This window comes from Chelonoidis abingdonii, chromosome 1 (assembly GCF_003597395.2).
Source record: "Chelonoidis abingdonii isolate Lonesome George chromosome 1, CheloAbing_2.0, whole genome shotgun sequence".
NCBI lineage: Eukaryota > Metazoa > Chordata > Testudines > Testudinidae > Chelonoidis > Chelonoidis abingdonii.
The window spans coordinates 96126154-96142858 of NC_133769.1; the positions used below are offsets into that span (position 1 = coordinate 96126154).

Here is a 16705-nt window from a genome sequence, read left to right on the forward strand (position 1 = left end):
CAAGTGGAGTGGGATTTTTAACTAAAGGCCATTTTCCCCACTCTAGTTCTACAGCCCAGCTAAGCAGTGCTCTGGGGGAGGGACCATGCACTGATCACAAAGCCACAAAAACAATCCCACAACCAGTTATGTTTTTCGCTATTCACATCCTATCCATTCCACGGCACACTGGTGGTTACACGCAACCACTGAACTGATACACAGGCCTGAAGGTTCCAATGCTTCTGTATTAAAGTGCAACACAAAAGATATTACAAACATTGATGGCAGAACATTTTTAATTCCAGAAAGTAATTAGAGAATCTTTGACTCAGATTAAAAAGGTTTCTTAGAAAAGGAAGTTCCTCCCTTGCAGATGGCTGCTATGCGGAAGAATGTCAGGCAGCAACAGGAATACACACACCTTGTGTGAGCCTTGCTCGTACAATAGCCTAGCACACAGGGAGCAAAGGGGGGAGGGGGGGAGAAACAGTCCCTACCCCTGAGTGAAAACCGGGTGGGGAGGGGCTGAGCAAGCCCTACACTGGGAATCAGATGCTCCATTAGACACATGAGATTCTCTTTGGGAAGCAAGTTCGCGGGGCATCAGCTCCTAAGGGAGAAGAGAAGGTCCCGGCTGAGTTGCTCTACTCTCAGTAACAGCCTAGAGTTAGCAGTAACAGCTACATTACAAAAACATATTGGTTATTACTGGTGAATGGGCACTGTCTCACCCCAGGGGATAACATGCAAGCAGTAAAGAGCCATCCAGTTACCCCACCTCCACTGAACAAACCAACCCACCCCACCCACTGAGATTCTCTTCCTCACCCCCACTACTGTTCAGATGCCAGCACATTCATAGCAGCACGGCTTTAGTTGCCCGTGGAGGGGAGACGGACCCCTCTCCGCCCCCACCCAGTGCTTTCTAGGGAAGCTAGCACAGGGTATGAGGTTGCTCAGAGCAATAGCTTCTGACCCCATCCCTATGGTGAGGTTGTTGCCAAGGGTTACTCTCTCCTTGGTGAAACATGCTGTCAGTAGAAAACCCTAACACTTCTCACTCACCCGCACCCACAGCGTGGCTGCTGCTGCACACAGCACTGCTGCACAGAGGGGCCAGTTTCTAGGAGAATGAAAGGAAGATTTGGATTAATTCCCACTCCCATTTGCTCAGAGCTCTGTAGCCCAGATTCCACTCCCCTCCACCCAGTCCCAATTTGCTTTTCTGCTGCCCATCTACACGGGCATGCTGCTTTTAGAAAGCCACTGCCCTTTTCCAGGTTAGACGCATGGGTTCCTCCCAAGTCTTTCATTGGCCGCCTGCATCAGGTGGACACAGAGTCTGGCTTTCACTGCACTGAAGAGATCTGCTAACACATCCCCCTCTCCTCAAAACTACATTTACAATACAAAAGAGCAGCGTCTCACAATAAGAGAGGAGAGGAGGAAAAACCAGGCACCCCTGGATGTCTGTACACCCCAGCAAGTAGGGCATCTCACCTCTTCCGGCCATCTCCCATTTTGAGAGAGGCAGATTTCCTGGGAAAGGTGACAGGGGCTTTGCTGTGTCCAAGGCAGGTGTCAAACTGCACCTGTGTTTGCTCCTCTTTCCCACAGGGCTAGTGATTTAGCCAAAGCCAGTTCATGCTCCCTTGCTGCTACTGCTTAGTTAGCATTGTACTTGGCCTCTCCACACTGAAGCCCACACTGCAAAATGCTTAACTAGGTTGAGTGCGTCTCAGGAGCCATTTCCCAGGTTACAACGTGGCCCAGCTCCAATGAAGCTGAGGTGACAAGCCTCCAGCACTTCACTTGATTCCCTTACAAAGGGAACAGCACCCATGAAAAATATAACATGCTCCTCCTTTATACCAACATGGGGAAACCCCGCAGCCCATTGCCTCTTTCCTTCTTACTTACGGTTGCCCCAGAGGAAGTTTAAAACCATTGTCTCAAACCATTTTCCTTCACTCAAATCAAGAAGCCGTATTATCTTATTCCTACGTTAGCGATGCACTTTCTCTGCTGGTCTAAGATTTCAGCCCTCCCCTCAAACTCATGGCAAAAGCCTCGGAGGGACAACGCTCTGGCCCTGGGATGGAAAGCAATCAGGCAGGAAAACGCTGCTGCCGCTTCTGCTATTCCACTTGTATTGTCACACTCAATGTTTAAAGAGGGCGGGTGTTATGCCACCCAACGCTATGTATATTATAGACACACATGAAGCCTAGAGATACACTGAACTGAGGGGGTGGTGGTGAGGACAGAAGTGTCTTTGGGGAGAAGGAACGTGAGCACTTGGTGGGTGGGTTCTTTCTGTTAGTTGTTCTTTTTCTCAGCAGGAGGTGCATAAGGAGGCGGCTGGTCCTGCAAAGTGAGAAAAAACAGACATGGTGACTGATTCTATCTACAATCAGCAGTGTTGTGTGTAGCTGTTCAGCTTTCCTAGGCTTAGCTTATGCACTCAACCTTTGCCATCGGCTACAGCTTGAGATACACTAAAGTGACGGGGGGGGGGGGGGGGATATGTTAGGCTACAGCTACCCATGGGTGTTTCTTCCCAGTTTCAGTTCCATTCCAGAACCTTTCCCAGTCCCCATAATGCTTCAAATGAGGCACCACAAAAAAAGATGAACACCAAGAGAGTCCCTTTAAAAGCCCATCAGGATGTGTGTACGTCATAAGGAGCAGCACTGTGATTGGACATTGTTTTAATCCTGATCTTCCTCTCAACCTCCCAGTGACTCTGTGGTTCCTGTGGCAGTTTGTTAGGACAGATCTTGTCAGTCTCCTCCAGCCCAGCACAGTCTAAACCTGCATTACTCCTTCCCTTTAAGTTCCTAAATCTGGATACCCCCATTCTTGCAGAAGCTGATAAATATCTTGTTTCTGTACAGGAATAACTTTCATGCAGGTCTTTGAGTTCCCTGCCTTCTTGATCAGAAAAATACTAAGATGGATTCCAGGAACAGTGATTAAGTATGAGTATTTTGATGAGGCTTCTTTGTAGGAAAGAGTGGATAGATCATTTCTAAATAGCATAGCAGTGATCATAAACCTCCTGCTTTGGGGAGCCAATTGCCTGTGGGGGTCAGGAAGAAATGAGACACCTAGACCCATCTAAGTTCAACTGAACTGGTGCATGTGGGTGGGTCCACTCTCCTCTTGAGGATCAAACAATGCCCGAAGCTAGACTAGATGGGCAAAGAGCCTGCTCAGGTACACCCAGAAGCAGGATACTAGACTTGGGGCGATGTGGCACGGCATGGGCTATGCGCTGTGACCTGTGCAGCTGCTGCAGTAAGATGACAAACTGCCCAGGATTCAGCTGTAACAGCTGAACAGCAAACACATTAGCTCCGCTTACCCCTTTGCCCTCCAGCCCAAAAGACAACTCAACGTTGCTCACCATAGGCATATAGACATTGTGGGGATTGGCTGGGTTGTAATAGGCACTCGAAGCTGCTTCTGCTGCTTTACTGCCACCTACAGGATAAGGAAAAAAACACAACCTTCTTAAGTGCTTCACAAGTAGTGAATTCAGCTTCCCAGCCCCCACCTAACACAGAGAATATCTATTTTTAAGATGGGGAAAACAGAGCCCCAGACAAGTTAACTGGCTTTCCTAAGGTCACAAAATAAGTCTGTAGCAGAGCAGGGAACAGAACTCACATCTCCCAGCTGTGCTTAAACCACCAGACAATGCTTCCTTGTTAACAGATATCCTGGGCTTTACAGCTCTCTGAAAGCAAGACAAGTCTCCCCTCACATGAGCTAGGTCACACTTGATTTTAGCCTTAAGATAACCATGGCATAGTTGTGGACAGTGGAACTGTGGATATTAGCCAGCCATAATGCTAGACTATAAAATGAGCTGGAACTTTACATCGCCAATTCCAACTGATAGTATCCAGCAGCAGTTTGGTCTGTACCTGTGGTCATCAACGCAGACCTCCTGTTCCCAAAGGATCCGCAGGTAACACTTTCAGTAGGGTCTCCTTCCTGCTATAGCAGGTGGTTTCTGTGTGCCTTACCTTTTAACACAGCTTTCTTAAGCAGATTCTAGAGACAAAAGGGGAGGACGACCAGCATGCAACATCAGAGCCAGCTCTCTTAATTGTACTTTGGGCTTGCTCATGAGAGCAAGGGACTTGCTCATGCTGGACAGAACTAGTACGGTGCTAGGAACTGCCATGTCATCTTCCCCCACCCACCCACAAACTGCCTAGAAATGGGTTACTCAAAGAGCCTGTAACAAGAGAAATTCCATCATTCACATCTACAATCCCTTTTGGACCTGCACCCTGAGAGTCCCTCCTGCTCCCTTACCTGGCATTCCAGGCTCCATGCAGGCTGTAGGGGCTGTGGGAACTGTGGGGGCTGAAGGTCCTGCGGTAGGAGGGCCGGGGTATGGGGGAGGAGGAGCCATATACAGGGGGTTCATGTCAGGAGGAGGTGGGTACATGCCTGTAGAAAGGAGACACATTAAAAAGGTGCTTTAAGCCATTCCCATGGGACATATTGCAGGCCTAGTTTACAGGCCTGTTGCTTCTGTCCAGAGCGGATATACACAGGTCAAGGCAAGTCACCCAAGCTTAAACAGCAGCCACTTCACAACAGGATTTTATATGGCTGTAGCGCCTTTGACCACAGAGGGCTTTGCAGACAACAATCACTCCCCAAATTTGCCTGCTATTCTCTGCCAGAATGTGCTATCCAGCTTAGGATGTCGTATCCTTTATTTCCTGTCCCACTGGATCTCTAGGGAGACACAATACTCAAGCTGGATTTTAGCAGGACACCCCAGTCCTTGCAAGGAAATGCTTCTGTGACCCGGAGGAGTCAGGGCCCTTATAAGGCTAACAATGCTGCTCAGAGAGAACGGGCTGCTGCTATACAAGCCATCCCCCAGCTATGTTGTAATCTTGTGTTCTTTACTCCAACACAGTCCTTTACAGCTCCCAGTACATACAGCATGTGCACTCTGCCTCTCACACAACACTGGTATGTCACAAGAGGTTGAAGCCCATCAGAAGGTTTTACCTGGAGGCGGTGCGTAAGGGTATCCCATGGGTTGTGGAGCTGGTCCATATCCATTCATTGGTGGTGGTACATAAGGGGAAGGTCCATTAGCTGGCTGAGGGGCATAGCCCCCTGGTGCAGATGAATAACCTCCTGGAATAGGGGTGTACCCCCCAAAAGCAGGCATATAGCCATAGCCAGTATTCTGGGCAGGAGCCCCTCTGGAAGCTAAAAAGAATTAAGTTTAGCAAATCTGACTCAGCACACTGCCATGCAATTAAAATGGAGCAGCAAAGAAACGGAAAGAATGGTCACATTAATTTAGTCTGATCTGTCATTGCAACAGAGCTATGAGCCACTGGGTCCTGTAGCAATGGCTTTGCCCAAAACCCATCTAGCAAATAATCTCTTCTTCTCCCAGGTTCACACACTGCTGGGGTAGTTAGCTTTGCCAGTCTGGACGCTGGAGAGCAGGGCTCAACCCTGAGCTGGGAATAGCTTATGGAGATGACTCAGATTAACCCCGCTCTGCAATATTTACACAGATACTAGCCACGAAAGCTTGCCAAAAAAAGTCTCCATCGAAGAATGTGGTTTCATAAAAAACACAAACAACAACAACGGAAAACGCCACACACATTTCAGAGGTCTTTCTGACCAGGAAAATCTATACAAGAAGTTTCTAAACAAAAAAAAAAAAAAAATCTATCTATCTATTTCTGGAAGCCAGTTTACAGGCCTGTTGCTTCTGTCCAGAGCGGATATACACAGGTCAAGGCAAGTCACCCAAGCTTAAACAGCAGCCACTTCACAACAGGATTTTATATGGCTGTAGCGCCTTTGACCACAGAGGGCTTTGCAGACAACAATCACTCCCCAAATTTGCCTGCTATTCTCTGCCAGAATGTGCTATCCAGCTTAGGATGTCGTATCCTTTATTTCCTGTCCCACTGGATCTCTAGGGAGACACAATACTCAAGCTGGATTTTAGCAGGACACCCCAGTCCTTGCAAGGAAATGCTTCTGTGACCCGGAGGAGTCAGGGCCCTTATAAGGCTAACAATGCTGCTCAGAGAGAACGGGCTGCTGCTCCCTCCACTCCATTTTTAATATACTTTCTCCCCTTTGGGAAAACAGAGTTGGGTAAGCTAAGTGTGAGGGTAGTTCCCCCATACACCACTCTAATCTCATGTTTTCCTACTTTTTCCAGTTGGAAGACAGAGGGGAAAAGATTTTTTTTAAAAGGGACTAGGGGGCTCATTCCAAGAATTGGGAATATTATGTTTTTCAGTTTTCCAAAACCAGAGCATTAAGACTAACAATAGGGTGTAGAAGGAAGACAAAAGTTCTCATGGAAAAGTCAATTTTTTTTTAATTGAAAAGTTTAGAAGCGTTATTCCCCCTGCTTACCCCATGTTGTTTACTGCAGCAAAAGTTAATTTTCCAGCCAACTCTTCTAGCTAAAGAATATTCAAGCCTCCGACAGTCACTTACCATTAGTGGCAACCCTGAACATCAACTGTCCAAACTCAATCGCTCCGCCACTGTTGAAAGTCATTTTAAAGGAAGCCTGCCCTTCCCAGCCCCCTGAAGGAGAAAGTGAGAATTAAAAATTAAACCATTAAATATACTCTGAAAGATTAACATCAAGAAATGGGTCTGAAATTGGATATGGATTATTAGTTGATTTGTTTCCTAGAAGCTCCCAACTTAAACAAGAGACCAAACAGGGTTTGGACAACTATTGCAGACCTGCCAGCAGGAAGGCACCACCAGCTTCCTTCGCACTGGTCACTCAGCCCACTTGTATACAAGATAAATCTCAGTGAGACCAGGAGAGGGTTTGTCTGGGAATTTCCTTATTTTTTTTAAGAGGAGAGTCTAAAATATGGACATGCAGAAGTTCTGTAGATCTATATTTTCTGCTGGCAGGTTCAGAGAGAATCCAATTGCAAATACCATGTAGAAAGGACACATTTCATTCAGCGGGAGCCTACCCATTGAATGGGAGCCCTTCCACCAAACTAAATGGACTTTGAATCAGGGCCTGAAACTCAAGCCAGGATTGGAATCAAATATTCCATCAGCAGACTCTTCACCCTCTTTGAAGCAGAGCAGCTTAGATAAAGATTACCAAGTTTCAGGCCTAACAGGAGTTTTTAGAAATTCATTACCACATGCTAAAACCCCCAAGATAAGTCACCCAAACTGTACAAACAGGTGGGTTTCCTTATTGGAGGACAAGCGGATAAAGCAAATTGGGAGTTTTTAAAGCAAGTTGTCAGATGGGAGATTAAAGTTTGAGTTTTAAAACGAAAAGCCCAGGTTCCAAAATCCCTTGTCTGATTAACTTATTCCAAGAAAAATTGTCCAGAGAGACTTATGAGAAGTTTGGGGTTTTTCTGCACATTGTTAGAGGAGGAATAAAAAAAAATAACCATCAGGCATATAAATTGAAAGGAGTGTGGCGGTTCAACAACAACACAAACACTGCATTATTCAAATTTTATTCTTTCCTATTGTCTTATTAGTAGTAGTTTGGTAGTTCAGTTTGGGCAAGTTACCCAATGAATCAGCAACCTACCGCTATACTTCCCATCATGAAGCAACATCCCAAGCAAGCAAGAAAGGCTGGGGTAGAAGGAAAGGATTTCAAGAAGTATAAAAACAAACTGATATAGTAAAAAGGGTATCTGAGACCACTGCAGTGTATGTGCAGAGTAGATTATGCAGAAAGCTCTAGCTATTCAAGAACCTGAGTGACCTGGACATGAGACACCATTACTATAGCAGAATCTCCACAAAGAGTGATTTTATTGCCAGGGAAAGGTGCTGGATTCACAGCCTTGGAGAGCTAGTTCTCACTAGAACAAATACAGAAGCAGTCAGCAGAGATGTAAGATTTCGTGACGCATATTTTTCCTACGCAGGTGTCTTGACCCCAGAGGAACTAGTACTATGACTGAGGGGAGTTGTCTCCGGGGCCCTTTTTTGTCCTGATTTTGTGTTCTGTAAGTGCCAACAATTAGTGCCAACTGTGACTGTTGTTTCTGAGATGGACTACTAGAAACTAGAACAAGACCAGCAAGTCATTTCAAACAGGGCATCACAAGTGTCAGATGGTCACAATTTTCAGCCACTACTAGCTTGGGGTCAGGTGTGAATCAGTGATATACACAGATGCACATGCATTTCAGTGAAGAAAGGTCTACTGATCTCCAGAGAAGCATTCTCACTTTGTTGGCTTCTATTCACGACTGTACAAGATCAGCAGTTGAAGTTGGTGAACCCATCACTTGCCTACCCTCTCCAACTCCCTTTCAAGCTGAGCCTAGGAAGCAACTAACATATGCAGAAATTCATAGATTAAGTAATTTTCTTATAACATTTGGATCATGGTTACAAGTTTATACTGGACAAAAATATCCATTATGAGTCTTTTGGGGGGCTTTCCACTAAACTTAGGACATGCCTACGTGGGGAAATTGACTGGCATATTTCACTATTGCTATGCCACACAATTTCTCATGTGGACAAGTCCTGGGCTAGAAATTCAGCAGAAGGGAAAAAGTACGTGGGAAGCTCAGTTAAGTCTGCTTGGAGCAGCAACACTAACACACACCTCCTGCCTCAGCCTGGATCACGCCTTTGATGTAATTGGCAGCGAAGACAGGCTGCTCGATGGAGCACCCTTTCACCAAGTAGAATGGCATCATGAAGGACATCAGGGGGTCCTTGCCTTTAGATACAAAAATCATCTGCAAGATAGAGAGTACATTTTAAAATTGTTAATTTACAATCAGTCTTTATACCTCGAGTGAAACAGGCAATTTCAAGAGCGTTCAAAGCGGAGACAGCTTTAAAAAGCTGGTAAAGAGAAACTACAGCTCTGGAACGATTATACATGCAAGTTCCTCTTCTACAGCTACATAGCAGTTTTCATCCTGAGAGATCCAAAAGAACTTTGACAATCATATATTTAGGGCTCCCACACCTGAAACATGCAACTTCCATAGTAGCGTGCAGTTGACACCATGTAAATTAAGAAGTATTTTCTCCCTTTAAAACCTCAAACTACTGCACTATTTTTGTGACATAGTCTGAGGCACTGCAGCTTGAAGCTCTACTGCACCAAAGCGGACCAGAAGTTCTGAACTGCTTGGATGTGTGGTCTTTCTGCCCAAATCTAGCAGTCTGTTTGAATAGTAACTTAGCAGTTACTATGATCATTCTTAAATAAGGAAAACCAGAGGCAGGGGATAGAAGAGCAGTGCCCAGGCATAACATTCCCTCTCTCATTAAAAAGGTCTAATGTCACAGGCTACTTGTAACTCACTGCAGTGTACAGAAAAGCTGCCGCATTGCCTCTTTCACAGCTATTACACCCTTCCAGGATCTAACTCATTGGTGCATCCAGTGCTTTGGCAGATTCAGTGCAGCATATCTAGTCAAAGCTAAGTCAAAACAGGACACTCAAACCGAATGAGCAGTGTCCATCTACAGACTTACAAACCAAAAGCTGTGAATTCAGACCAACTTAGTTTGTTTGGTGACTGTCTCTAGAGAAGCACCGGCTAAGTGAAGAATTCTAGAGTGCTGCTGGCACCTGAAGACTGGATACAGTCCAAAGGGATGAGGAATACTTGTAGACATAAAAAATTTTGCATGAGCCACATCATAAGCCACAGGACTGAAGACAGGAAAGATCCATTCCTCAAGCTAATACAGAACTGACCCCTTTAGGAGGTTCTCCAGGGCTTTCCTAGTCCAGTTTTTGGGACTACACTGAACAGTTTCCCCAAGTCCTTTGTACGCTCACTCATCAAAACACTTGCAGAAGCATCATAGCCCCCTTCGATAATCCCTGGAACAGCAGGAGAGGGTTTTTTACCCCCAGCTTTTAGCTTTCAAATGTTTACTAAGAAGGGGGTTGTTTCAATCAGGTTAGGCCACTGTGCCTATGTGATAAGCCTTAACAGGTCAAAGCCTAAGCACATTTACATGGACCTAAAGTACAGCATAAGTCAACTCCTGTTCCAGTTTAAAAGGCTACATATAGCAGCAGGCATGAGAATTGAGAAGCCAAGTTAAACAGTGGTTGGTGTTCAGGACAGACAGACTTTGGATGTGCGTATGGAGGGTTTTTCACACCCCCCGCCCAAGGATTTTGAAGACTTTCAATGGAAATAGTGGAAACCCCACTGACTGATATTGAAAACAAGACAATGTAAAAGACACATGAAAACATGCTGTAGAGAACAGAACAATCTGGCCCTGGCCCTAGCTGGGAAAGGGGGCTGTGGAGAAAAGGACAAGCATGATCTATTTACACCACCCTCTCCCATCTTGAATTTCTAGCCTCCTCATAACCAGATTTACCCAATCATTTACAAGCCTCCAGGTCTAGAAGCCTGTGGGAAAATGCTGCTGGCTCAAGACTTACCCTGTAAGGGGTGAGGTATACCATTCCCTTCTTGGTGCCTTTGAAGATTTCAGCCTTGTCAGACACATCGCTGAAGGAAAGCTCCACATCTTTACAATGCTTAAGAATACTGCAGGAGGAGGAAGAGTCAGACATCAGGGATGCATAGTATCAAACAGTCCTAAAGCTTATGCAATCAACATACGTTAGTTGGCATGCCAAGGGCCAGGTCATTTCCCTAAGAGGCTCAGTTCAGATATGGATCCCACTGTCTCTCTCTGCGTATGCATGCACCGTTTATGCTGCTCTCTCAATAAGTACAACACCCAATCCTATTCTGCCCAGGGAAGCCTCTAGCCTTAGGAGGGTTTGTTTCTCCCTGCATTTCCAAAGCCACTTGAGACAATTGTTAGCGAAACCGTTCATTTCTCATTGAAAGCGAGTCAGTACAAAAGGTCACAGCACAGAATACGCACAACTAACTGCAGTATTTCTTTCGGGAATAAGCACATTGCCTCGGAGCAAGTCCCTGTCTGACTAGTCCAGTATCTGTACGTTTATGCTACGCAGGAAAGCATAACCCCAGTAATGCAACCTCAGTTGTGTCAACTGTACTAACGACGACGCTTCTTCATAGCTAGGCTAACTACAGATGCAGTCACTATTTCCTGGAAATGACCGAGGACTATCAGCAAAGATTAGTGATAAAGAGCAATGCTTCCAGGGATAGGAGAATTGGGGAAACACTGTTGCTGGTGATAGGGTTTAAACTGAGGCCTTGGCTACACTGGCGCTTTACAACGCTGCAACTTTCTTGCTCAGGAGTGTGAAAAAAAACCCGCCCCTAGCGCAGCAAGTTACAACGCTGCAAAGCGCCAGTGTAAACAATGCCCCAGCACTGGGAGCACGGCTCCCAGCATTGCAAGCTAATCCCCATGGGGAGGTGGAGTACCTGCAGCGCTGGGAGAGCTCTCTCTCAGCGCTGGCACCACGACCACACTTCCACTTTGAGTGTAGCCAAGCCCTTATTCAATGATCTAGGAGAGTGAGCCAACATGTTAGTGAAGTTTGCTACAGACACTACCCCGTGAACACTAGCAATGACAGGAAATAATATAGAGGGACTTAGGGATAACAAATGTGAGTAGAAGATAAAATCAATTTGAGAAAATGTGGGGAAGTGCTCCAAAACAGACAAAGAGAAGCAGAAATACTGACAGATTTAGGGAGTGACGAGTTTGCAGTGTATTATGCCAGGAAAAAAAACAACAACAAAAAAACAGTGCACTGCAATTCTGAGCAGCATACAGAGGCATCATAGATGAGGTGGCTACATAGGGCCTTGATGAGACCATATTTCAAAGGCTCCATTCAGTTTCAGGGACCCTGCTACAGAAATATGGGCAAATTAGAAAACAGCAAAATTACTGAAAGAAGAATTAAAGGGACTTGCTTCTGAAGTAAACAACTGAAAGCTAGATAACATTTAGTGGAACTATTTAAGGGAGACAGCAAACAATCCACAAGTACCTGAAAGGCATAGCTGTCAAGGATGGAGGGAAATTTAGAGTATTACTGAAAATGCAATACTCTAGTCACACTCCTGCAAGGCTGGGAGGGACAGACTGAATGGCTTAATACAGGAGTGGCCAACCTGAGCCAGAATTTTCTGATGTACATCACCAAAGAGCCACAGTAATGCATCAGCTCCCCAGTGCCTCCTGCCTGCCAGCAGCCCCCACCAATCAGCATCTACTCCCACTGCAATCAGCTGTTTCACATGTGCAGGATGCTATAGGGGGAGGGGAGCGAGGGCATGCAAGGCTACGTCTTCACCACCTGCTGTCTTCACCACCTGCTGTATCGGTGGGTAGCAATCAATTTCTCGGGGATCGATAAATCGCGTCTCATCTAGATGCGATATACCGATCCCCGAAAGCGCACCTGTCGACTCCGGAACTCCACCAACCCGAACGGTGGTAGCGGAGTCGACAGCGGGAGCCACGGACGTCGAGCCCGTGCCGTGAGGACGGTAGGTAATTCGATCTAAGATACTTCGACTTCAGCTACATTAGTAATATAGTTGAAGCTGCGTATCTTAGATCGATCCCCTTCCCTAGTGTAGACCAGCCCCAAGGCTTAGGGGAGAGGCAGGGGTGGAGTGGGGGCAGGTCTTGGGGCAGAGCAGGGGGTTGAGCACTGAGCACCCTCCAGTACATTGGAAAGTTAGCATCAATAGCTCCAGCCTGGAATCAGTGCCTAGGTAAGGAGCTGCATCTTAACCTCTGAAGAGCCGCATGCGACTCCAGAGCCACAGGCCTAACAGGTTCTCTCTAAATCTCAGATGCTATGGGAAGACATTTCTTCTTAACTAGGGCAATTGCTCATGTCTAATCCAGTTCAGAATCCCACCAAACTCTTTGTCTCAGCAATATTCTATGGCAGCTCATTTCGTAGGTCACTTTTACATTGCGTAAATATAACTGTCATGTACCCAATTTAAAATGTGCCTTTTTAAAGAGTTTGTTTTAATCATACTTTATACATACGTAGGTAAAACAGCACTTAATACGTTTAGTATACCAGTGCAGTGGTAATTACATTAAACCTACTGAACAATTTTACTTATAAGTACAGGACTGTCACAGGGAGGGCTGGCCTCTTAAGGCAAACTGGCTTCATCTCACTTGTGACAAAGCTTTATCCCAGCTAATGGGTTTGAGGTCAGAGCTCAAGCGATTCTGGCAGGTCACCTGGCTCTTAGTTAAGAGGCCAACAAGTAGCAGGTATGGGGAAGGATCTGGAAAGGGGCCAGGATCTGATTTAATTCATGCTGGAGTTTTTTGGTTTTCAGACATAAATCCATCCCTGAAGAGGACTGAAATCCTGCTGCTGTTGGGAATTTATATACTGTCCAGCAAGATGGTCTAGCAGTTTACAAGGAAAACTACAGCTGGTCATATACCACTTGCCAAATATTACTTGACAAGTTTTAAAGTTTTGAGCTTCATAATATTAGTTATTAATTTATTTCTGTTATTCACCCAGCTTAAAGGACAATTTAGTAATCCAGAAGGCAGTTTTCTTTCCTACACTTCTCCGTTCAATGTCATGTGTGTCTCCAGGATCTCAGAACTACCTTCACACAATTTGAGCAGATGGCCTCCTCACTTGCAGATCAGGTCCAGCACTAGCGGCAGTACCATCTCAAGACACCTGGTTTGGATTTCATAAGTGAAGTTACTTCCTGCTACAAGGAGGTGAGGGATTTGCTCTGCTCAGACCAACTCTCTCTTCAGAGACAGTGTTTTGCTAGTTCCATCTCTGCTGTAGTTACTACACTGCAAGGGACTGAACTTGTGATTGATTTGGTGGTGGTACTGACTAGGGTACATCTCCCCAACAGGGACAGGCCAACATACAATCATATTTGAAAGCTGACTGCTCACATACAACAATTTTGCCCAGAGGCTGTTGACTTTTCACCAGTGATGCTGTTTGACATGCAAGAAATAAACACCAAGCTCAAACAGTGAAACTAGGCTGAGTAGTTTCGTGATTTTTAGCCATGTTTACTTCCTTTTTCATGCATTAACCCAGTGCAGCTGTTTCAGGGCAGCCAGGGAACCAAACAAACCCCGAGTCCATTATTTTTAAATGGCACAAAATCATTCTATTTGTTTCAAGTTTGGTAAAACGCCCTCTTTTAAAAAAAAAAAATCAATCAAGGGCTTGAATTAGCATGACTGTGTGCCTTTAGATTGGGGGTCGGCAACCTTTCAGGAATGGTGTGCCGAATCTTCATGTATTCCCTCTAGTTTAAGGTTTCATGTGCCAGTAATACATTTTAACCTTTCTAGAAGGTCTCTTTCTATAAGTCTATAATATATAACTAAACTATTGTTGTATGTCAAGTAAATAAGATTTCAAAATGTTTAAGCAGCTTCATTTAAAATTAAATTAAAATGCAGAGCCCCCCCGGACTGGTGGCCAGGACCCGGGCAGTGAGTGCCACTGAAAATCTGCTTGCGTGTCGCCTTCGGCACATGTGCCATAGGTTGCCTACCCCTGCTTTAGATTATACCAGTAGCCCAGACATTGACCATCCGTCAGGGTGCTCTTAGTGCCAAGCCACAGCCTCAAGCTCCAAGACCATTTTGGATAGCACAGGAAGCACCACCATAGCCACTCTGGCCTATGGGCTCATTCCCAAACTCTGAAGTTCTTCAATCTTTTCAGATTGCAGATTACCCAGGAGGGAAACGGGGCAGCTGCAATGGTTGTTCTAGGTCTGAAAGGACTTCCTGTCAATGACATCTATACTAGATAAACAGAAAGAAGGAGAGCGAACAAGTGTTCAGTAGCTTGGGAAAAAACAAGCACGAACAACAACCAACAACAGGTTGAATAAACAATCTAATAAGATGACCATGGGTGCAGTTTAATGCAAAAGATTAATGTCTGTAAAGGTGCTGCTTTATTTTGATGGTTCACCAGTTGTGAATAATTGTGCCAAACCTTAATACAGAATCAGACCAGGAAAACACTGGGCTTGTCCAAATCGCTCCTCTCCAGCTCACTTTTTACCAGAAGAGAGATGAGAAGTGGTCTAGATGTATCTTCAGAGACACCAGAATAGCCGTATTCCTGTAGTCTCCTTAAGAGGTACACTAATGAAGTGAGGAGGCCCAGAGATTGATCTGATTTTGGTGGTGCATTGTTTAGGGTATAGTCCCATAATATTATGGAATCTTTAATGGCCACGAGCAGTCAGAGACTCAGAATTACATCTCATTTGGAAAAAGCAAAATAGGAGCTAGAAAGTCAGTACCTTCTCTACATACTTCAGTTTTTTAAAGCCAGTGCAGCTTTGGGGACAGGGAGAATTGGGTCTCAAACTAGAGGTCCGTTTAAATATTTAAGAGTATGTTTATTGGAGTAATTTCCTGCAGGTCTATTCAGAAAGTGATTACTTCCCTATCTGCAACCTGAGCACATTTAATTCAGACCTCAGCACACACCCAAACCCATGCAGATGTTGCTAATGACCTAGTATTATACACACTGCTAATGAAAGTGCACGTGATGCCTTGTGATGGAGCTCAGTCACTAATCTGCTGACAAGCTGCAGCTCACGTGACTACAGATTCACGCCTATGCATTTCCTCTGGGGTTGTCACGCCCATTATTAGTGAGCAACAGCTTTCAGAACAAACTGCCCAGCTGCCAACTTGGGAGTTGGTCAGAGAGCACGGGAAAAAACTGATGGCGAAGTCAAGGAAACAGTATGTAGAGAACAAAAGCTCCTTAAAGAGAGTGGGCTAAGGAAAGCTGGGTGTATCTGGGCACTGATCTAACCACTGCTCATCTCCCAGCGGCCCCTGGGCAGCTCCCCCACAGAGCTCGACAGTGCTACACACCCGCCCTCAGTCTCCCCTCCGCTCACTGCCGGACACACCTACTTTCCCCACCAACTTTGTAACGACTCGGAAGTCAGTGACCTCCGGCAGCCTGGGTCAGACCTGAAGCTCCCGGGATCAGGTTTTAAGAAGTGAAATTAGGTGCGGATTAATCCGCAACACACGTGTCCCGGGCAGGGCTGCCTCAGCCGGCCCAAGGGCGAGACCCGTGCGGCAGGGCAGCCCTCCTCCTTCCCCGTCCCTCCGCTCCGGGACCCCGGGGCCGGAGCCGCCGCAGCGCCCGCAACGTATACAACCGAAGCGCCTCCATTCCCGCGCCGGGAAAAGCCCAGCCTGGGGCCAGCGGATCCTCCCGGTACGGGCCGGGGCCGGGGCCGGGGCTCGGAGGGGGCGGCCGGGCCGGGGATCTGGTTCGGCTCGGGCCGGACCCGCCTCAGTCTCGGGGGGGGGAGGGGCCGCGGCACGCGCGGGTCCCGCCCTGCCCGGCCCCGCGCCCCGGTACCTCTCCCCGGGGGGGGCGATGACCCCGCCGCCCTGCGAGTGGTTCCTGTTCAGCGCCATCTTCCCGGCCAATGGCAGCGGGCGCCCCCTCCCCCCGCCTTATGCAGCGGCCCCGCCCCGTGACCTCATCGCGCACAGTCCCGCCTCATGACCTCATTGCGCACGGCTCCGCCCCCGGGGACTCGGGGTAGAGCGGGGGAGGAGGTAGTCACGTGACTGGGTAGGTAGCGCGCCAGTCAGAAAGGGGCTGGGCAGGTGGGGCGCGCCGAGGCCGGCTGGGCAGACAGAGGGTTGGCGGGAAGAGCGGAGGCACGGAGGGGCGCAGGGATGGGTGGTTGGGTTGAGAGACAGAAGGACA

General features: G+C 46.8%; 1 protein-coding gene across 3 annotated transcripts; it reads right to left on the reverse strand.

Annotated features, from left to right (window-relative positions):
• Window positions 1–207: 207 nt before the first annotated feature.
• Window positions 208–16437, reverse strand: WBP2NL (WBP2 N-terminal like). 3 transcript variants are annotated; one of them, XR_004374586.2, is made up of 9 exons: window positions 16349–16437; window positions 10448–10556; window positions 8627–8762; window positions 6499–6591; window positions 5026–5232; window positions 4312–4449; window positions 3392–3468; window positions 1054–2349; window positions 208–592 (listed from the first exon to the last, which is right to left on the reverse strand). XR_004374586.2 is itself a non-coding variant. In XM_032787092.2 (8 exons), the coding sequence occupies exons 1-8, from the start codon at window positions 16405–16407 to the stop codon at window positions 2302–2304; spliced, it is 867 nt and encodes a 288-aa protein (XP_032642983.1). In that variant the 5' UTR covers window positions 16408–16437; the 3' UTR covers window positions 208–2301. The 3 variants fall into 3 exon arrangements, 1 of the variants encoding a protein (XP_032642983.1); XR_012656259.1 differs by having other exon boundaries at window positions 1048–2349; XM_032787092.2 differs by having other exon boundaries at window positions 208–2349.
• Between the last annotated feature and the right edge of the window lie 268 nt (window positions 16438–16705).

Coding starts and splice junctions, on each gene's coding strand:
- WBP2NL (XM_032787092.2), bottom strand. CDS start 16,407: ATGGCGCTGAACAGGAACCACTCGCAGGGCGGCGGGGTCATCGCCCCC. Junction 8,763..10,447: donor TATACCTCACCCCTTACAGG/GTAAGTCTTGAG, acceptor TCTATCTTGCAG/ATGATTTTTGTATCTAAAGG. Junction 3,469..4,311: donor CATGGAGCCTGGAATGCCAG/GTAAGGGAGCAG, acceptor CTTATCCTGTAG/GTGGCAGTAAAGCAGCAGAA.